General features: G+C 39.3%; 1 protein-coding gene across 21 annotated transcripts in view; it reads right to left on the bottom strand.

Annotated features, from left to right (window-relative positions):
• The window catches only part of LOC105479467 (regulating synaptic membrane exocytosis 1), a 492,913-nt gene extending 470,671 nt beyond the window's left edge, over positions 1 to 22,242 (bottom strand). For 8 of the 21 annotated variants that reach the window (XM_071096868.1, XM_071096863.1, XM_024792122.2 and 5 more), the window contains exon 1: positions 21,531 to 22,240. In XM_071096868.1, the coding sequence (XP_070952969.1) occupies positions 21,531 to 21,694 (164 nt within the window). In that variant the 5' untranslated portion in view covers positions 21,695 to 22,240. Of the gene's footprint in view, positions 1 to 21,530 lie in introns of all 21 variants that reach the window. The other 13 variants (XM_071096860.1, XM_071096867.1, XM_071096861.1 and 10 more) reach the window with 5 other exon arrangements.
• Between the last annotated feature and the right edge of the window lie 359 nt (positions 22,243 to 22,601).

Here is a 22,601-nt window from a genome sequence, read left to right on the forward strand (position 1 = left end):
CAGGAAGACTCTCTAAGAAGTAGCAGTTATGTAGAGGAGGCTCAAATTAAGTAGTGTCCACCTCCTATCTCTACCACCCCTGTCCAGGTCTCCCTCCCAGTATCCCTGGGGCAGATGGCACAAAGGGCTAGGTTCACCCAGCAGGAGACAGCCCTAAGGGCCAGACAAGAAAAATCACTCCTCTCTGGAAATGATTGGCATTATAGACCAGCAGATGCCTCATTTCTGTCTTCCGGGAAAATTCCCCACTGGGGCTCTCATATTTCTGTCTCCTGTAATGAGAAGGAGGAGAGAGCAAAGAAGGGGAAAAAAATATATAAAGTGACTAAATTTCTCCCGAGTTATCCATCAATTCTTCCCTAAAGAAATAAAAACAGAAACTAAAAGCCAAGGAGTTGCCTCTTCGGGGTCAGGGTAGAGGCAGGGGTCCAGGACCAGGCTTGGTCTTGAACCAAGAGTCCAAAAAGGTAAATAGAAACACATTGCCCACTTTTCATGCCATGTGGTGTGAAAGGTTTAGCAATGCCTGCTACATTAAAGGCAAAAGCCTCTTGCTTTCAAATTTGAAGGAAAAATAATTAAGGACTAATTCTCAGAGTTACACAAATCCTTTTTAAGTCATTGCCAGCTTAAGTATAAATAAAATTCTGGAAGGATGTCATCTTTTAGAAAATTTTCATTAAATGCTATGGAAAATATATCCAACTTACTAGAGTTTCACCAACAAAACACAGGTCTTTGTTTCATGCACTTGATTTTCTCATGAGTTAAATGTAGATAATTTGACATGTAAGTGGTATTATGGAAGTATGTTTACACGCTGTGAGCTAGAACTTGCTATTGATAGTTAGAAATTTTTATTACATATTGGATTATTTTTTGAGTATTTTTATTATACCTTTGATCTCAGCAAAGGTGTAGAGCTGTGATGTCTGTATTTTTAAAATATTAGAAAATTTTTAAACTATCACTTCTAATTTTGTGTGAAAATATCAGCATTATGTCAACTGTTCTGTGCTCTAAGTCCACATTAGACCTACATTCAAGCAACATTTTTAAAGAGCATTTTAGATATTTTTACAGCATTTATTTTAAATATTTCTCAGGAATGCCATTGATTAAGGGTGAAAAATCTGTTAATTATTTAAGTAAGGTATTCTTATACAGTGAATTTCCCTAGTTGGGGTATTTCTCCATGCTAAAAACTCAAGATAGGGTATTTTTTTCCACTGAAGACAGACCATATGAATAATGTATGTAAATCCCCATGCATTCATATGAGATTATAAACTGAAGGGGTAAGCCAAAATGTTTCCTTAGTAAAACAACAAATGTGAAGAATTAAATCTGTGAGCATAATGCAGGGTAAATCTATTCCAAAGTGCTGCTAAAAGAAGGTTTACTACCCTAGTTCAAAAGAAAGCCCCCAACTTATGTGTGTTCCCAAAGCTCAGGTAACTGCACTGTGCTAAAATCACTACAATGAATAATAGTCTTCTGGCTTAGCACAATGTAAGAACCAAAGCTCCAATTGTGATTCAAAATTCCTTTATATAGCATCAACACAGCAAGTACTGCACTTTTGAGCTGGAACAGTGCTCACACAGTGTAGATGCACCTGTCCTTATACTCAAAGAGATGTGAATACTGAGTGTGTAATACTATTTGAATTCACACTGTTATAAAATAATCATTATTATAGCCAAAAGTTGTTAATGCTGCCTATGTATGAGAAGCTGTGCTAAGTGTATTCTTAATATATTACCACTGTTATCTTATTTGCTCCTCCCACCCATCCCCGTTTCACAAATAAGACAACTGGGAGGGGTTTAAATGACCTATCAGGACCATATAGTAAGTGGCGGCGCTGAGGATTCAAACCCAGGCCTCACTGATTTAGAAATCCACACACTCAGGCACTCCCCTCCATGTATCCCATAATAATTATTACTACTACTAGTGGTAAGAGTTTAAATTCTCATTTATTACCTGCATTTTAGTATCAAGTTGTAATAATAGTTAACTTTGTTTCCCAGTTCTGTGGAACATTTACTACTTGTGCTGTGTAACCTTCATTTAAATTATTTTGTCTCTGTTTCATTTTCTGTAAAGTAGGGATAGTATCAATAACTGTCACATCAACTGCACGGAGTCAGAGTAAGAATAACAAGGAGTGCACATGTGAGCACTTTTGCTGTTGGTGCAATGTTATTTGCTGATGATGACACTTTGCTGTAAAACAAACATACTGTACTCTGAGAGGAGAATTTGTTCACCACTAAATGTTATAAGTGAGAAAGAAGGGAAGCCCAAACAAGGTCCACATATTAGACTTAAAATAACTGTTAGGAGGTTTGTGTCCCTTCTCCAAGATAGAAGCCACTCTTTTAGACACTCCCTAGATAGCCATTTCCATGCCAAAATTTTCAGAATATTCTCAGTTGACAATCTCACTGTCATTTGAGGCAGGACTGAAAGTTAGAAAAATGGGTTCTAGATCTTATTCTGATGTTGCGAAATCACTGAACCTTTCTGGGACACACTGGAGTACAGGCATAAGGAGGACAGGGACTTTGTCCCTACAGCCCCAAAGTATTGGTTAGATGGTTGTGTAAAACCCCATAGCTTTAAGAGGAGGGCGATAGAGTAGATGAGTAGTTACCAGATATTTCCTTTTGCAGCAGAACTAATTTTCCCCCAAATCACAAAATACAAAACAGATAAATACAAAGAGCTGGCAATCAAGCAGTACTGTGTAGAGCCAAGACAACTGGAGCCTGCCCTGCTGCCTTCTTGTCCAGTCAACATTATTCCCCAACACTCTGGGATAACTGCACCAGACACAGTGTGGAAACCACTAATCTGGAGGCTAACGCTCTTCTCACTCAAATCCCACACATCCCAGTTTGTTTCTGTCTTTAACAAGTTAATTTTATTTTTTTTTAAATCAAGGAAAGTAAACTAGTTCCATTTTTGGAAATAGGTAGCTTAATTAATAAAATATTAATTTACTAAATTATTCTAACTTAAATTTCTGAAATTAGTGCTCACCAAATATCCCATGTGCTCTCCTATATTTCCTGTCATCTCCTGCAGTTGCCTGGTCCTGGCCAATGGCAATAATAACGTATGTTAATTCTACCTGCTCTATCCCTCTCTTCCCCAGCTGTGACCATGTGTTTCAGGGATCACTGCTTCAAGACAGAAGAGGACCACCTGATCCACACTGACCTATGCTTGTGAGGAAGTTTTATCATGCTAGGTTACTAAGATGTGAAAGCTGTTTGTGTTAATTTTTCTAACAAAAACACACTTCTAATTTAGCGGAGATATTTGGACTAAATTACTGAGTAGATCTTCTAAAATATGCCGCTGTATTTTCCCATATAAAAAAAGAGTCGTCAGAGTTTAGTGCTAACAGAAGGCACCCACACCAAAGGAAGAGGTAAGGACTGTTTTTGGAACAATGGCTTCAATGGGAGGAGGGAATTTTCCAAAGACCATATGCCATAGTTGCCCTATAACTTAGGTCACTGAAGTAAAATCCCATTATTGCATATCTTCAATACTGTATAAGATTCCTGCTACATTGTCTTATTTACAAAAAAATAGTGAAATGAAATCTTATAGAGCTAAAGATTTCATGAGAGCAAACCTTTCAAATTAAATGTCCTCAGTGAAGTCACTACCCTCCACAACTCTTATTCATTGCCTCACAGGCATTTGCAAGTGTTCTATAGATAGACTTGCAATTTAAGATTTGGATGATGTTGTAAATCCCCAAAAGAGGCCCACAATCTGGACAGTCTTACCGGTTGACTTATATATTCCATTTTGTCAATAAGTCTTAGGTTTCTCATCGTCCTACTGGTTGACTTGATATTTCACCTGTGAATTCCTTTAATGTTTAGGTAGTTAAGAAATATTAGCTTTCCCAAACTTGTTATTTGAATTTTCAGCTAAAATCAGTGAGTGGATGCTGCACTAAGCTGCCCAGATGTCCGTTGCCGGGCTGGGGTCTTACTCCTCCAGATGTCAGGATGCTCTTAGTTGTCAGACTTCCCTTTGAAATCGCCCTCTGCTGAAGCCAGCCACCTCTCCTAAGGCTAGATCCTCTTCCCCAGGCAGCCTGAATCCAGTGACTGGTCAAAGCAAGATATTCCAGCTAGTCTCAGAACTCCCAAGGGACTCATTGAGGCCTTATTGTATTTGTATTATAGTCCACTTTCTCCTACTTTCCAACCTCTTGACTTCCCTTCCCACACAGGTGTTGATCCTGAAAGTACTCCCTAATAAGCTTCTTGCACAATAATCTCCATCTCAGAGTCTGCTTCTGAGGGGCCTGGCCTAAAACAAATCCAAATTCCTCTGCAACCATGAAATGGGAAACAAGTCAAACTAGTGTGGTCAGAGCTTTCCCTATCACACTGTGGGTATCAGACTGTCCCTCATGGTAAAAGATCTGAAGGAAATAATACCATTCTTTATTCTGTATCCTCCAAACCTTTCAAGTTAAAATAAACAAGGTCATCCTAGGTGAAAGGACAAAAACATAAACTGACTAGATGAAAATGCATGTGAAAAAGAGGAAGGATAATTTACCTTGTTGGCAGGATGCCAATTTATGGAGACTACATATGCATTTGTGTATATGTACATGCATGTACAGATACATGTATAAAAACAGATGTATTAATTATTGAAATGGAAATATCCTTTTTGTCTCAACATGGAAACTCAAAACTTAGTCTATTTCTAGTGCAGACTTAATATGAATGCAGACTCAGTCTAATTCTGTGTAGAAAAAAAAACACACTGCAAAATTCTTATCAGGGATCTTTTGTTTGGGAGAAATAGCAACTACTCAAACGAAGTCAGTTTAAGATTACATAGGGATTGGTTTTTTCCTGTAAATTTGTTTACATTCCTTGTAGACTCTGGATATTAGACCTTTGTCAGATTGATAGATTGCAAAAATATCCTCCCATTCTGTAGGCTGTCTGTTCACTCTGATCATAGTTTCTTTTGCTATGCAGAAGTTCTTTAGTTCAATTAGATCCCACTTGTCAATTTTTGCTATCGTTGCAATTGCTTTTGATGTTTTGGTCATGAAATCTTTGCCTGTGCCCATGTCCTGACTGGTATTGCCTGTATTTTCTTTTAGGGTTTTTATAGTTTTGAGTTTTACAGAACCCCATTAAAAAGGGGGCAAAGGACATGAACAGACACTTTCAAAGAAGACATTCATGTGGTCAACCAACATATGAAGAAAAAGCTCAACATCGCCAATCATTAGAGAAACAGAAATCAAAACCACAGTGAGATACCACCTCACATCGGTCAGGATGGCGATTATTGAAAAGTTAAGAAAAAACAGATGCTGGTGGTGTTGCAGAGAAAAAGGAATGCTTCTACACTGCTGGTGGGAATGTAAATTAGTTCAACCATTGTGGAAGACAGTGTGGCAATTCCTCAAAGATCTAGACTCAGAAATAGCACTTGACCCAGCAATCCCATTACTGGGTATATGCCCAAAGGAATATAAATTATTATATTACAAAGGTACATGCAATACACGCACATGTATGTTCATTGCAGCACTATTCACAATAGCAAAGGCATGGAATCAACCCAAGTGGCCACCAGTAATAGACTGGATAAAGGAAATGTGAAACATATACGCCACAGAATACTATGCAGTCATAAAAAGGAATGAAATCCTGTCCTTTGCAGGGAAATGGATGGAGCTGGAAGTCATTATCCTCAGCAAACTAACACAGGAACAGAAAACCGAATACCACATGCTTTCACTTATAAGTGGGAGCTGAACAATGAGAAAACATGGACACATGGAGAGAAACAACACACTGGAGACTCTCGGGGGGCAGGGGAGGGAGAGCATCAGGAAGAATAGCTAAAATATGCTGAGTTTAGCATCTAGGAGGTTGGTTGATCTGAGTGCAGCAAACCACCAATTACCTATAACAAATCTGCATATCCTGCACATGTACTCCAGAACTTAAAATAACAGTTGAAGAAAAAAAAGAAAGATCACATACATAGGGAATTGTTGACCCAGGCTTCACAATGATTCAGCTTCAGAGGTCATATCAAAGACTCTTCTCTTGGTGTCCCATGGCCCAAAAAGCCTCTCTTATCTGCGTGTTTTTGTCAGTCTCTCCCTTTCTGTTGACTCATCTTGTACATGACCCAGCATGGCTTTATCTGTAAATCAGTAATCAATTGTCTTGCTGATAAACCCACATTCTTGCTCCCCAACTCACCTATTTCAGACATTTTTCTTTATCCTCAAATCTCAAACTCCCCTCACTCTCAAGAGATGAACCAACTCCTACTTACAGAAAAAAATAGAAACAGCCAGAAGGTCCCTCATCTTTTCTTTCCAGTCATAAAATACACTCTCCCTTTTATTCAAACCACCTCCTCCACTGCATTCTCTCCTTCTTTGATTTCTAAACATTCTTAACTTTATCCATTTAAATTCTACCTTAAAGAAACCCAAAGTGAACTCCTCATTCTCCTCTAGCTATCTTCTCATGCTTCTTTCCCCTTCTTAGCCAAGCTCCTTGAAAGGTTTACATGTCATAACTATATGTTTTTATTCATCTTTCCCCCATCCTACCCATTCCAATCTAGCTGTGGGCCCATGAATTTACAGAAAAAGTTTTTCCTGAAGTTACCAGTGATCTCCTTGTTTCTGAATACAATAGCTCTTTCTTAGTTCTCATCCTATTTGATGTCTCTGCAGAATTCCCTTTTTGAAAAAAATGATTCACGTAAAATTTAAATACAGTGAAATGCACACATAGTAAGTAAACAGTTTGGCCAGTTTTGACAAATGCATACATATGTATAATATACACCTCTATCAATATTTAAGATATTTACATCCCTCCAGAAAGTCACCTCCTGCCCCTTTCCAGCCAGTCCTTCACCCTTGCCACCATAGAGGAGCCTACCAATCTGATATCCACCACCATAGATTAGTTTTCCCTATTCTGGAGCTTCATATGAATGGCATCAATCATGCAGGCTACCTGACTTGTGTCTGGCTTTTCCTATCTACCATAATGTTTTTGAGATTCATCCATGTTGTTTATGTATCAATGTTTTATTCCTGTTTATTGTGGAATAGTAAATTTTTCACTGTGTGAGTATTTCACAGCTTTTAAATTCATTCTGCTGATGGACATCTGAGCTATTTCCATTTTAGGGTCATTAACAATAAGGTTGTTATGAACATTCTCATATAAGTCTTTTTGTGAGTGTATGTTCTCATTTTTCTTACATGAATATCTAGGAATGGAATTCCTATGTCATAGTGTAGATGCACGCTAAACTCTTTAAGAAACTGCCAGAGTTTTCTAAAGTGGCTCTATCATGCCCACAAACAATATATAAGACTTTTAGTTGTTCATTATCTTCATCAACATTAGGTGATTCCAGTATTCTTTGTTTGTTCATTTAATTTTAGCTATCATAGTGAGTGTGCCTTAGCCTCCTTAAAATACTCTCTTCCTTTTGATTTGATGAAACAAGGCTCTCCTGGTTTTTATCCTATATCTCTGGCCATTTCTTCTTTAATGCTTTTGCAGGGCTATTGTCCTCTATCAATTTTTAAAAGCGAAACTTCATTAAAGCTTATCCTTAGACTTTCTTCTTGTCTGAATTTAATCACTCAGCCTCACTCATAGCTTCATGGCGATCTGTGTACACATGACTCATAAATTTACATTTCTAGCCCACACTCTCTTCTGAGTTCCTGACCTTTAACCTACTTAATATCTCTCTTGGATTTCTCTAAGTTACCACAAAGCCAAATAACCAGGACTGAATTTGGGATCTCTCTTCTATCACTCCAGATACTCCCAAAACTTGGTGGCACAAGTCTGACATCAACCCATATTCAATCAATTAAAACAACAATAACAACAGTTGTGGCTTTTGCTTCCCAAATCTCTCTCAAATATTAACATTTTGCCATCACCACCGAAGTTTTTGCTTCTAATATCTGCCACCTGGACTTCTACAATAGCCTCCCAGCTGGTCTCTACACATACATGCCCCAGGACTTCATCTAATCTATTCTTGATACTTCAGCCAGAATGATCTTTTAAAAATTCTAATAAGATTATATCATATCTCTCTTCAAAACCCTTTGGCTCTTAAAGAAAAAACTCTATAACATGACCTAGTGGACCCTACCATGTGTAGTTTCTGCCTACCTCTCCAAATTCTTCTCAAACCACACACCTCCCGCCTTTTGCAGACTTTTTCCTCTTCCACAAGACTGGCTTCCTTCCAGTCCTTCAGGCTCACCACTCCCCCTTCCATCAGTGGCTCTCATTCTTTCCTTTTAGAGGGTACTTCACCCCTATTTGCCTGCTTAACTCCTATTCATTCTCAGATCTTAGCTTAGCCCTCACTTGTCATTTCCATGGGAAGTACACCTGGATAACCTGATCTTAGTCAACATTCCTGATAGGCATTGTTTTATCAAAATATTACACAATGTTCTGTGCTGCCTTTATCATATATTTTAATTTTACAAGGATGATTATTCAAGAAAATTTACTTCCTTCTACAAAAGGCTATTAATTCTAGTACCACACCTAGTATATCATGAGTAGTGCTCAATCCATTTTTGCTTCAAGAACAAACGAATGTGGATCATTCATTTTCTTTGGCCCTCTGATTATTTTCTATTTAAAAATTTGAAAGACACTCTCATTAGTATTTGACCAGTCAATAAATCACCTGGTCTTGGGTCAACTGTCCACCATTAGTCCAGTTAGCTATAGCCATGTTGGGATCATATGGATGTAGGGCTGCTTCTTCCAGAATAGTCACTGGCATAAAATCCATAGAAAGAGCTGTGGGTGCAGAAGGTACTGCAAGGCATGTCTAGATCATACAAATATACAAATTCTGGTAAATTAGATAGAATTAACTTCCTTAAGACTTTATAGGAAGAATGTTTCAAGACTTCAGGAACATGGGTGTGAGAGATTATATGTATGGAGGCACAGGTGAGATGAGAGTATATATATATGTGTGTGTGTGTGTGTGTGTGTATACAAATACAAGTTCTTAGATATATATATGAGTAGTCATTCATGCCTCATCCCACTAACTTTCCTTGAGTTATTGACCCACAGTCTAATTGAAGTCAAACCTCCAAGTGAAGAGGAACCAAAGAAAGCTCTTCTTCGTTGTGAGCAAAAATCAACTGGCTTTTAAAAGTAAAAAAATATATATTTTTATATATTTATATTTAATATATTTAATATATTTAATATATTTATATTAATATATATTTAATATATTAATATATTTAATATATTTAATATATATTTTAATATGTACATAATTCAAAAGCATAATAGGAAAAGTTATTTGGAATCATAAATAAATCACTGCTAGTAAAAATGTACTTTTCAGGGAAAAATTTAAAATTAAAAATAAAATTATCACAATTAAGAAATGTTGATATAGCTTAAATAAAATTTCAACAAATACGATTCCAAAGGGAATCTTTAAATATTTCTTAGTCCCTGGCACTAATGTACTTATATAACCCGGCAATAATTTACTTATATATTATTTACTTAATAAAACCAAATTCAAAATGAACAAAGTAATTATAAGTTCTCATGGAGTTTTCTATAACAAATAGTATCTTAAAGAGCAAGCAAATAAAAGCAGAAATGAAAAAAAAATTAAATGTTCGAATGTGTTGGTAGTTAAAAGGAAACCAAGTGTCAAAAGGGTGACGGTGGAAAAAAACCACTGTACTAGGACACAGAAGACCTGGAGTCCTATCCCTAGCTCTCTCACTAATTAAAAACGAAATCCTGAGTCTCTGGCCTCAGTTTTCTCTTCTTAGAGTAGAAATAAATCCTCAGTGGCTTAAATGTTTATTGCCATCTTTCCTGCCAACTCTTATTAGTTGATGGCCTGGACCACTATGTTCAGAAAGGTTCTGAGACATCTGATATGTATTAGTGATGCTGCTCTAGGTGCAGGTATTTGCAGGTGAGCTGAGAATTTACCAGTGTTGGATGACATAGACACTGAGTTCCCACTCACACCTCAACTCAGCCTAATTCTGAAATGCAAAAGTCAGTGCTGTTGTGTCCTGGGCACACAGGCTCTACAACTTAGTTCAACAGCACTTGCTGGAGGCCCATTACGTATGGGTTACAGAATTAGACAATGAAAATGAAAAGATGATTAATGTAAGATACCTGCCTTCAAGGATTTTAAGTCTGGAAGATGACCTAACTGACGTATCCTTTCATTAAAAATATAATCAGTAGAATGCTTTCTGGAAACACTACTGATCTAGTTCTAAATATCAAATCAGAAAACTAACAGTACTATGTGATACATTGTCATGGAAGTTAGTGATGTTTTGTTTCAAGAAAATGTTTCCATTAAGCATGTCCGTCCAGAGGATTACTTTTTAAAATATATTATTTACATCCTCCTTATATTCAAATACTTTAGGAATGCCATCTTTCAAAAACCTAAGAATGATAAATCAAGATACAACAGGCCATCAAAAATTATATATTAATTTTATCTTATAATGTCTAGTGTCCAATATATTTTCCTCATAAGCTCTAGTCAACCTGGTTCTCTCAATAACCAAAAGCACTCAACTCACTGCTTGTTTTCAAAATTTGCTGACTGAATTCCCGTGGTTAGAATAACCATCCCACTCTATCCTCCTACTTATACCCTTAGCAGCCCTGGGTGACTCCTCCAGTCCACATCCCCTGAATCTATTCATTCATTCATCCATATACACAGTTTAAAAAAATGGTCACCTATTCTATGCCAGGCAATACGCTTATATGAGGGATTCAAATAAGAATGATCCTCCTTTCCAGAAATTATGCTGTACTGAGAGGAAACCGTTAAGAGAAAGAGATTATGACAAAAATCAAATAAAACAATCAAAAGAGGTTAAGACAAATACCAAAATCTATTTGGAAAGTCTGGGAAGATATAACAAAAAAGGTGTCACTTGAGCTAATTAAAAAGGCTAAGTAAAACTTAGTCAGATTTAAAACGATATTTCTGATGGAGAGAAAAGTATGAGTTAGGTCACCATGTTGTGAAGTAGCAATTACCCTTCAGAACTAGTTCAGCAAGACTATGGCAGGAATGTATTTACAGACCAGAGAACAGAAATAGCAAGTAGGATCCAGATTACGAAGTTTAAACTTTACTCTGAAAGCAAGCAGGTTTTATGGAAGAGACATGATCAGACGAATTTTAGAAATATTTATCTGGCAGCAATGTGGAGATCTGATCAGATTGGAGGAATTCTGATTAGTGGTAGAAAAATGAATCAGGAGGTTCCTTCAGGCATCCAGATAAGTACTGAAGAGAGCCTACATTAAGGTAATGACAATGGGATTGGAAAATAAGATAGACATTTAAAATATTCCAAAAGATTAAATCTGTAGGATTTGATGATGGTTGAAATGAGGAGTTGCAGTGGTGATGCTACTTGCACAGACAAGAAATACAGAGACACTGCTTTCAGGCAGAAAGTCAAGAAATTTATAACAGGACACAATAAAGTTGAAGTGCCTACAGGACACTCAGGTAGAGAAATTTAACAGGTGGTTAAGGACATGAATCCAGAATTTAGTAGAAAATTCTAATGCAGTAATATAGATCTGGGGATCATTGACATATATATGGTTGGAGCCATTGTTGGAGATTCACAAGGAACTGCATATAAAATGGGAGAATATAGAGAATAGGACCCCATGAGAATGCCAATATTTGAGATTCGAGAGAAGATAAAATAGAAGCATTTAGAAACATTGAAGGCAAATCAAAAGGATATGGAATTACAGAAGCAAGGGCAAGAGGGAGCTTCAAAAGTTTCTTCATCTCTTATCATAACCACCACTCAATTTGCACTATTTTGTGTTCTTGAGTATTTAGTCTTTTCCCAAAGTGCGTATGTCATATTTTTAAAAATTTGCACAATCTTACCAGCAAAAGTATCTGCTTCTTGTGGCCTGGTATCATGTTTATCTTCTTGTGGCCTGGTATATTGCATGTGGACCTCCTACAGCCTTTAACTATGCTGCATTTATGGAAGTCAGGGAGTATATAGCCCCTTGACTGATTATCAGTCATAGTTGCACCCAATAGTGACTGCTAGAGCTTAGGCTTTTGGAGCTCTAAATACCATAAAATCCTTTTCTAATGCTTGTGTCTGGCATGATACTTAGACCATAATATCTTTTTCAGAATAGCATCAAGTTTTTACTCCAGGTTGCTATATATTAAGTGGCTAGATTTGACCTAGGGTACACAGACAGTTGTAAATTGAAATATCTACTCTCAGTATAAGAAGATTTTACTGTATTTTATTTTTCAAAATTACATTTTATGAAAATTGTCACGATCATGAATAATATAAAAGTAGAATCTCTTTAGGATTTTGGATCTTACCAAAATTTTAATATCTAAAATAAATGAGACTGTTCATTTCAATATCCCTTTATTTCAGATACTAGGATGTAAAATGTCTTCATTTTTTCCCAGAAAAAAAGGGGTTAGGAAAGAAGACTTAAGCTCCAATATATTGCAATACAGAGATAGCCAAGGAAGATAAATCTGCTAAGCTGTGTGAAATATAAAAGGAAAAGCCATTTGGTTACTTTACTTTTGTTTTCGTCTCTTTCTACCAACACACTGAGTAATCTTTCTGACCTCGATAGAACCTCTAAATGTGGATATATACTACCATATAGTTAAAGAAACCCAATACATTGATTTTTACATACCCTAGGTACTTCATATACAATCTGCCTGCTTTTTCCAGAATCAAAACCACATAAATTGGAAACAAAACAGCTAGACATCCTATCAAAGAGTTTCTTTTCCTGTTTTTTTTTTTGAGAGGGAGTCTCGCTCTGTCACCCAGGCTGGAGTGCAGCAGTGCAATCTCGGCTTACTGCAGTCTCCGCCTCCTGGGTTCAAGAGATTCTCCTGCCTCAGCCTCCCAAGTAGCTGGAATTACAGGCATGCATCACCACGCCGGCTAATTTTTTTAGTTTTAGTAGAGACAGGGTTTCGCCATGTGGCCAGTCTGGTATGAAACTCCTGACCTCAGGTAATCTGCCCTCCTCAGCCCCCCAAAGTGCTGGGATTACAGGCATGAGCCACTGCACCCAGCCTCAAAGAGTTTCTTGCTACATTTGTGAAAAGCTATGTTTAAACAACAAAAACAATAATGTGGCACATAATGCTTGTGCACCGATAACTTACAAATTTAAAATATATTCTTGAGATTAAGAATAGTCTTCAAATATTAAGCAATACTGCTTTAAGTATAGAAAGCCATATGTAGGTATGTAAGTTGTGAACTAATCAAATAGATGATGCAAAGTCTAGCAAATACAGCAAGAAAACTCCATCAATATTACTACATTAGTTTCTACTTGTCAGTGTGTATATTATGCATGAGAGTCCATTAAAAGAAGCTAAGTAGTGTAAGACATTTATATGACAGTACAGATATCTTAATTGGTTTTCAATTCACATACCTTTTCTACGTAAATATACTAGCATCTTCCAGACCATAATTAAATTACCTGGCATAATGATGGGTAATACAAACAAATACTAAATAATGTATCAATAATTAGCATGGTATTATTTTCTGTATTACATAAAATATCTTTCATTCATTATGCTTCTTCAAAATAGCTAATATTATAATTAAGCACATTGATTACTAACAAATCGCATGCAATTACTTTCTATAGCATTACCTTATTTTACTATCTAAACATCAGAGGAATTATCAAAATATTACAAATAACATGAAACTACTTTCTGTAACATTACCTTATTTTGCCATCTAAACTCAGAGGAATATCAAAATATTACATCCCAAAATCTATTTAAATAAATTCTCACACATTAAAGATGTCTTCGCTAAACTGCAGGCTGCTCTTTGCAAGGCTCAAAGGAGGATTCTCATAAAGAGAGTCCTGTATGAAGCTGCAATTCATAACCACTATTATTTGAAAAATGTTTTGAAACTTTAAATTCAGCTTTGCCATAAAAAGTGTCATTCTGTTGACATTCCATAAAAGATAATACCTTATTTTCCTTTTTTTTTTTTTTTTGCTTTTTTTTAGACAGAGTCTCACTCTGTTGCCCAGGCTAGACTACAGTGGCAGGATCTCAGCTCACTGCAGCCTCTGCCTCCTGGTTTCAAGTGATTCCGCCTCAGCCTCCTGAGTACCTGGGATTACAGGTGCACTGAGTACCTGGGATTACAGGTCCACTCCACCATACCTGGCTACTTTTTTGTATTTTTAGTAGAGACACAGTTTTACCATGTTGGCTGGGCTGGTCTCAAACTCCTGAGCTCAAGTGATCCACCTGCTTCGGCCTCCCAAAGTGTTGGGATTACAGGCTTGAGCTACCGCGCCTGGCTGATAATATCTCACTCTCAGAAACAGTGTTCCCCATTTACCAAACAATGACCAAGATTTTATATCTACCACTCGCTTGCATTACTTATGGATGAGATATATTTTAAGACTGTTAATTACTTGATTTTCTGAAGTCATAAATGAAGAATTTGGGGCAGAGAAAGCAAAATTTAAAAAGAGGAAGACAATATAATTTATCATCCGGGCTGAAACTCAAAATTGAGAGAAGAGGTTACCACACATAATTATAGCAGGAAATTGGTATAAAGAGACAAAGGAAAATCAAAATGTGCAGTCACCTTCCTTTTAAACAGCTCTATTTTGCCTTTAAGTAAGCATTCGTATGAACAGGAAGTTTTCACAATATTGCAACAGAAGCAGAAACATCTAAAATCAATTCTGCTGAATATCTCCCTCTTGCTGTCCACACAAAAGTAACCTAGTCAAAATAAGTGTATATGAACTCGATGTAAGCATGTCAGAATATAAATACAGAAAACCTAAGTGGTCCAATAAAGAATCTTAAAAAGTTCTTAAACACATGCAATTTATTACATCACTCAATGGTAAACTGGTATGTTTACATGAAAGAAAACTACCTGACAAATATACGACCCCTTATTCAGCTAATTCTGAAAATGAATGATTTATTAAACCCAGTGACACTAAAATTATCATTGTATTTCTCCAAATTTTTTTCTGTAAAAGATGAGGAAATTACCCCAAGCTAATTTCTCTTCTCTTCTCTTCTCGTTTTTTAATTACGATTGCCTTTTACATCTTTCAAACTTTACGATTTTGCCCACATTCCTTTTTGTGCTAAAAACATGTACAAACTATTTAATGAGAGGGAAAAAAAAAAGAAAAGAAAGAAGGTAAATACAGTCTCAGACCAAGCCCTGAACTCATTTTACCTTTTAACACCTTGTCAAATTCTCACGCTGGGAACTGCAACCCTGGCAACACTGCATTGCTAGAATGAAAGGATAGATGGGCTGTTCTCCAAGAGCTCATCTTCCCAAGCCCCCTAGTACCTTCAAAGACTACTGGAAGATATAATCTTGGTATTCTTCTACAGTTTTAATGACTAAGCATAATAATGGCTCCTTTCTTGGAAACAGCAATTTGGAGGATACGATGCCTCCACTATCATTTTAAAGCTTCACAAATTAGAAGGACTGCCATTATAAATTCCACTTTACATATAAAATCTGATGCTTAGATGGATTATCTTGACAATGTTCACACCTATAAAAACTCACCTATAAAAACCAGAATCTAGTCCAGTGTTCTATCCAACTATCCAACACTCACCTCTTTTTCTGACTATGGCAATTATAAAATGATAGGAACTCAGCCAACATTGGGCTGTAAGCAGAGGATTCGCCTTTATTCTACCCCAACAGCCTAATGCTTGACCCAATTTTAATACCTGAAATGAGGATCTTGTTGAATTAAATATCATATAACACTTTGTTAGAAATAGTCTATTTAATAAGTAAAATTCAGAACAATAGTGGCAAACAAAGATAACTCATGGTTAGGTGGAATGGTGGGACAATGCTATGGTATTAGGGAACCCCGTGGGCAAAACAGCAAGCAGATAAGGAAAACTCCAGGTACAAATGAGGTCAGAGAGTCACCACGGGCCAGAACAGGGGAGGCCAGACAGTTCTGGAGAGCCCACCCTCAGAAAAGGGCGGAACATGTTACTAGTCACATGAAGCTCCTCTTTTACTCCTTTAAGTTTTGTTCTCTGGACTCCAAAATCAAATGTCATGACCAAAGGGTCAGGAAGGTACCGAGCTAGTTCTGGGAAATTTCACTAATACTGGAAAACTAATAAATACTCACAGGCTAGACTTCTCATCAACAGGTGAGCCTTGGTGAGTAAAATTCATAAAGCATCCAGCCAAATGCATAACATGTAGAAGGCACATAATAAATGTTAGTCTTCTTCCCAATAGATGAAGGAAACATAATACCCACCACTCAATGCACTTTTTTAAAGACTTAAAAGAACATTAAAGGTTGGACGTCAGTGTACATGGGTTCTGGATTCATTATGCTAGCGGCCATGTGCCTCGGGCAAATTTACTTCGACTCTCAGGACTAGCTCTAAAATACCCAACTCATGTCACATGACCCAATGTATAAAAGTAGAAAACAGTCCATGAGGACAAATGAAATGCAATACAATGGACTTTATAATCCACGGTACTGCAACCTCATCCATCTGCTTATTACAGGTATGGGAGCATAATAATATGATTTTAGGAATTCGTATTTGATATCTTTCCAGGAAGCTCACTGCACAAGCTTACACAAATTGTTCTCCTCTTTTAAAAAGTTGAGCAAATAACATTCCAAAGACATTATGCTCCTATTAGTCAAGTGAGCAGTAGCACGTCCAGCCCACATTGGTTTCCATATTCTCCTTCTAATTTAGTAATCTATTTACTTAAATAATGCCTTTTTCATATTTTGGGGTGTAAGGTATTAAAATCTTTGCAAACCATAATGAAAATATGATACCTGCATACATGCGAATTCTATCCTCATCCCCCTCAAGGTTTCCCAGATTTTCCTTCCACTTTTCTTCTTCTCCCAGTTGGTAACTGGGATCTCTCATAATGAGCCTTATGGATATATTTCAGGCCACAATATTGTATTTGTGTAAAGTAAGTAAAAGGAGGAGGAAAGCTGAAGTTATAGGAATTCTTCTCATTCTACTTTCTGTCTCCTTTGCAGGAAAAAAGTAGTAATTATGGATGATTAGAAAGCAAATGCTAGGTTACCTGTTAAGAAGAGAAGGAGAAGCCCAAAGTCAATACTCTTTATAAATCAATTCATACCATGGATTTAAGGATTTGTAGGAAAGAATGAAACTTCATACAATCTCAATTTAATTTACTTGTCCACGTTTGCACAGTAAGTGGCAGAACTAGAACTAGAACCTAAAAACACTTGGATACAAAGTTAATGGTCTTTTCACTATATTGCGACACTTTTCATTATCTTCTAGCACTCTATGAAAGAGTATAGGTGAAGCCCCAGGCTCTGTTATGATCTGAAGCAGTTGATCTGAATCAGCCTAATCTTTTGCCAAGCCACTTCTCTGCAACTGAGAAAAGACTATAAATTCATTTAAAGAAAAGATAAATGAAATAGACGCTTCTTCTTGGTAGGAAGACAGTGTAGTGTACAGGCAAATACTTGGATTTAGACCAAAAGGTCTGATTTTGAATCCTGATTGGACCATGTTTATGTGAGTCAGTTTAGGATATTACTGAACTTCTCTGAGTGTAGTGTGAGGATGTGAGAATTATATTATTTAGTTTACCTTCTGCACAGGCTATTGTGAGAATCCAAATATTTATACTTATAATAAACTTGAGCACAGTTTAACTATTTGGCATTAGATTAAATAACTTAGAATAAGAGCTAGTGTGAGGTTAATGTTCAATAAATGTTAGCTATTTACATTATATTCCAATATGGTACTCAATTCTCATCCTCAAATCATCGCCTTAACTCTCTACATTTTTTCTCTTCTCTTACTATTCAGTAGCTGCTTTCTCTATGAAACCTTTTTTTTTTGCTTTTTTTTTGCTTTTTTTTTTTTACAAAAAGGAGTAAGATTCTAGATCTAATGAGCTCTTCTCTGATTTAGGTCCCAGATAATGCAGTTTTCAGCCTATGCAATATATTGGCTCATGACGTCTAGTAACAGTTAATTGAAGGAGTATTCATTGAGAAAGTTAGGTTTCAGAAAGCCTTCAGAATACACGTGTGTGTACACATGCATGCACACACTCACATCCAAAACACTATTAAGAAAAGACCTCTAATTTAATTTGCAGATAATTAAGTCAATCATTAAACATAATTTGTGGGAGCCAACTATTTCCAGTTATATGGCCATGGAACTTAAAATTAGTGTACTTTACCAACAAAATGAAATCTTTTTATGATAAAGTACTTTCAATTTCAAATAAAATTTTTCTAAAATCTTGACTTGAAAGTAGCTTGATTTTTTTTCCATTTATACATATTTAAAGACATTCTCAAAACCAAATTCAACTAGTCATTTACAATCAAGGCCAATGAAACTTACAAATACATTTTAATTGATATTTTCTAATGTTGGTTTCACAGATTCATCCATCATTTTCTATTTTCTCTCGGTGCCTATTTGTATACACTGTGAAGAGAGACAGCATGCATAGTAGGTACATTAAGGAGATAGTTCTGCACTGATAACACAAGTGAATTTTAAGTCTAATTGCTGTATTGCCAGAACTTAAGCTTTGTAGTGCCTTTTGTGAAAGTAATTTCTCAGATATGTGATTATGATCACCAATAATTACCACAAAAACTTTTCTCTGATGTAACAATATTTTAAAGCTCTGTTAAAAGAATCCTGTTTTCCAATCTATTTTAACACAAAGTTTTAAAAAGGCAACCATCTATGACTATGTGTCATTATGTCCTCATATATATGTGTCATCTGTATAGTTCCCATTATCCCCAGTTTTTAAGACATAAAGTGTCCCCTATAAAAAAAAGTACAGCACTTTTCCACTAATTGCAGACAATATGACATGCTTACATGGCAGCAAACTGGGATTCCAAAACACTCACCAATCTGTCACTGAACAAAAGGCCAAGACATTAGCAGAGGAGGCTGACTGATAAAGTTAATACAGAGGTCCAGGATTACAGAGAGCTGTTGTATAACAGCATCACATACTGTGATATTTTGTGAATCCATGCAATAAAGGAACAATATATGCAAGCCAGTAGAAAGCAGTCACAGGAAAAGCAGTGGAAAAGATGTGTTAGACACGAGCAGTTGGACAGTGCTCCTAATTTGTATTTGCCCACATAAGCCCATACAATCTATAATTGCTGTCCTTTGGCAGTTAGCAGATTTGGAATTCTGTCCTAAAACTCACCCACTCCCACTTAAAATCCCTCAATCTCCACCACGCTTGAGACAGCCAGTGAAGAGGTGTGATGGCCACTACTTGCACTGTGCCTTCCCCTTCCTATCCGGACTCTGGCAAGCAGCAGCCCATATTTTCCACTAGCTACTGGAGGCCTCCATCCACCTGCTGTCTGCAGCAAACAGCAAAAGGAACAGCAGCAAACCTGTAAATCCTGACAAGCATAAAAGGTGTTCAGGACAGGTGGCAGAGGCTGCAACCAGTGAGGACAGATGGACTGACAACCAGACAGACAGACAGCAGCACCATTAGACACCATCCATTACTTCCAGTCTCAGAAGAGGGGAAGCCTGCAGCACCAGGGACGTCATTCTTCCACTAGGGACAGGCAGCAGATTAACGAGGGTACTGCCTCCCTCAAGCCGGCAGGCTTAAAGTATTTGGTTTTTGGATGAGAAGGAGCAGGGAATTCAGAAACCTGCTGCTCTTTATAGAACCAGGCCAGCTCTGGCCTTCGGAGTTAATGGCCCTTTTCTGAATCTACAATGAAAGGACAGGAATGACTGAATTTCTACTATTTTGCTGTGACCTAACAGCCACATCTCTCCCTCAATATCCCCCCTCCCATATCTGAGTGTCAGTTGCCCTGGTTGGGGAGCCATCAGTCTGTGAATACAACCTCCCTCCATTCCTCTCCTATGAGGCACTGCTGCACTGAGGGGAAGCGGAAGAAATCTTCCTCGCAGGCAGCGTCTTCTCTCCAGGAGGCACTTCTAGGGGGTGGGGGAGAGGTCATGCTGAGTGTGCTCTGTGTCTGGGTTTCACACCTGCTCCCTCCCCACCCCTCTTTCGCTATCAGCTAACTCCAGATGCAACAGGTTCCCTTTGGCTCTTCAAGCCAATTCCCTGACCCCAGATACACCTTCCAGCCTAAGCAGGGGACACCAAGGAGTCACTCACAGTCAGGGCCCCTAAATTCCCCTGCTTCAGAGTGAAAACTTTCCTGAATACATGAAGACTTCCCAAGAGAAGGCAGGGTTGAAGCCTCCTTCTGCTCCACTCTATGGGTGATGCTAAGCAAGGAAAGCCCCGTCTCTCTGCCAGTCCCTTGTAAGCAGTTTTGTCTGAGGCAAGTAGCAGCATAGACAGTGTCACACACTCCTGCACCACCAGCAAGGAGCCCCATCTTCTCTCTATCCCCAGGAAAATGGGGCATCAGACAGAGATCCCTTGAAGGGTTGATGTGCTCTAAAGAAGTGAGGAGTGCAAATTTCCAATCCCTTATTGGACTGTTTCCTCCAGGAACTGAACAGGCCCCAGAGGTCTCTTGGAAAGCAGTAAAGAGGAACCTCTATGTTATTCAGGCCAGAGTCCCCCTGGCAGCTTCTCCCATGATTAAAAACTTTGTATTGCCAATGGCATTACATGTGGGGAAGAGAATCTGTCTTCACACAGGTATGCTGTGTAGAAGACTCTGAATAAAAGGTTAAAGAGAAGCTGGAGAGGCAGGTTACCAAAGATGGCAACTGCCCAGAAAAAGACCCAACCTTGATCTGTGAGATGAATGATTACTCAAATTAACAATAAAAATAAGCATTTTTATTATATAAATATAGGCAACCTTCACTGGGGTAACCCCGACCAGCTAAACAACTCCAAGAAAAGACGAGGAGCTGTCCTCAGCACCTCTTCATCCTGCCTCCCCTTGTTTCTACTCATCTCCTGCCCCCTAACCTGCTCCCAGCCCAGGGACCTTCCACTTGGATGGGATCAGCACCTCTCAGCTTCTGCACCTCCCACCACGAGCGTGGCCCCCGTCCACCCATCCCTCCTCTGCACCCCAGTCTCAAGCCATCCTCCCCCTGTCTTTGGGTTCCTGGATCTGTGGCATATCCCCTCCCTCCTCTAGTCCCCTGACCTCTTCCCTGCTCAAGCCCCGCGCCCCTGGCGGGCGCCTCCGTCCGCACCCAGCACCCTGGCCGCCCCTTCCCCACACTCAGCCGCGAGGACTAGGGGAGTGAGTGGTGAATGGACGGATGGAGGCACGGAGGCACGGATGGCGCGGCTGGGGCTGGCTTACTTGAGCATGGCTTCTTCTTTTTCCTCCTCTTCCTTCTGCCGGTCCATCACTGCCATGATAATGTTCCTCTCCTCCTCGGTCAGGTGGCTCAGGTCGGGCAGCTCTTGCATGGGGGGAGGCACCGTGGGTGGGCGAGGACCGCGGGGCCCCACGGCCGAGGACATTTTCGTGGCCTGCCCGCCCCCTCCGCTCGCTCTCTGGCTCTCACCTTTCGGATGCACGCCCAGCAGCTGCGCCCCTGCTTTCCCCTCACAGCGGAGCCCTCGCGGCGGCGGCAGGAGGAGGAGGAGCAGCGGCGGTGGCGGCGGCGGCGGCAGCAGCAGAGCCGGGGAGAGCGAGAACCCAGTCTTTCATGGTTGTTTGCATCCACCCAGCCCCGGATGCTGCCTTTGTTTTGGTCGCCCTAGCGAGGCTCGGGGCCGCCCGGCCGCCTCCCGCAGCCCAGCCTCGGCCGGCGGGGGCGGGCAGGCGGAGGCGCGGCGGGCGCGGCGAGGGGGTGAGGGCTTGCGCCAGGCTCCGCCGATCCGGGCGTCTCAGGCGGAGCGCGGGGCGGGGGCGGGGCTGGGGCTGGGGCTGGGGCTGTGGCGGCCGCTGCCGCCGCGGAGGCTGCTCCCAGGCTCTGCTGCCTCCAGTTTGGGGTTGCGGGAGGGAGAGGGAGAGTTTGGGTGTCAGTTAGGCGGAGTCTCGGAGGCTTCCATCCAGGGTGATGCCGTTGCTCTCGCAGACATAGCTGCCAGCCACTCAGTCCCGGAGCCGCTCCGCCCACGGGCACCCACCCGCCCACTCCCCGAGTCCGAGCCACGCGTGCCCCGGCCGCTCCCCTCACACCCGCCAACGTGCACAGCACCTCGCTCTATCCCCAGGTACCCTTCACCCATGAGTCATCCTCCCTCTTCTGGTCCCCCGCCTGTGTCATCCTATTTTGCATGGGTTGCATTAATCATCATCATCCTCGCTACCATCTTCATCATAGAGCATTAATATTATTTGAGCAACCACAATGTTCTGAACGGCAGAATGGAACACCCTGTGGATACATTTTCTTTTTCCTCCCTGCCACCGTGTCTTTCT

This window comes from Macaca nemestrina, chromosome 5, assembly GCF_043159975.1.
Source record: "Macaca nemestrina isolate mMacNem1 chromosome 5, mMacNem.hap1, whole genome shotgun sequence".
NCBI classification, from domain to species: domain Eukaryota; kingdom Metazoa; phylum Chordata; class Mammalia; order Primates; family Cercopithecidae; genus Macaca; species Macaca nemestrina.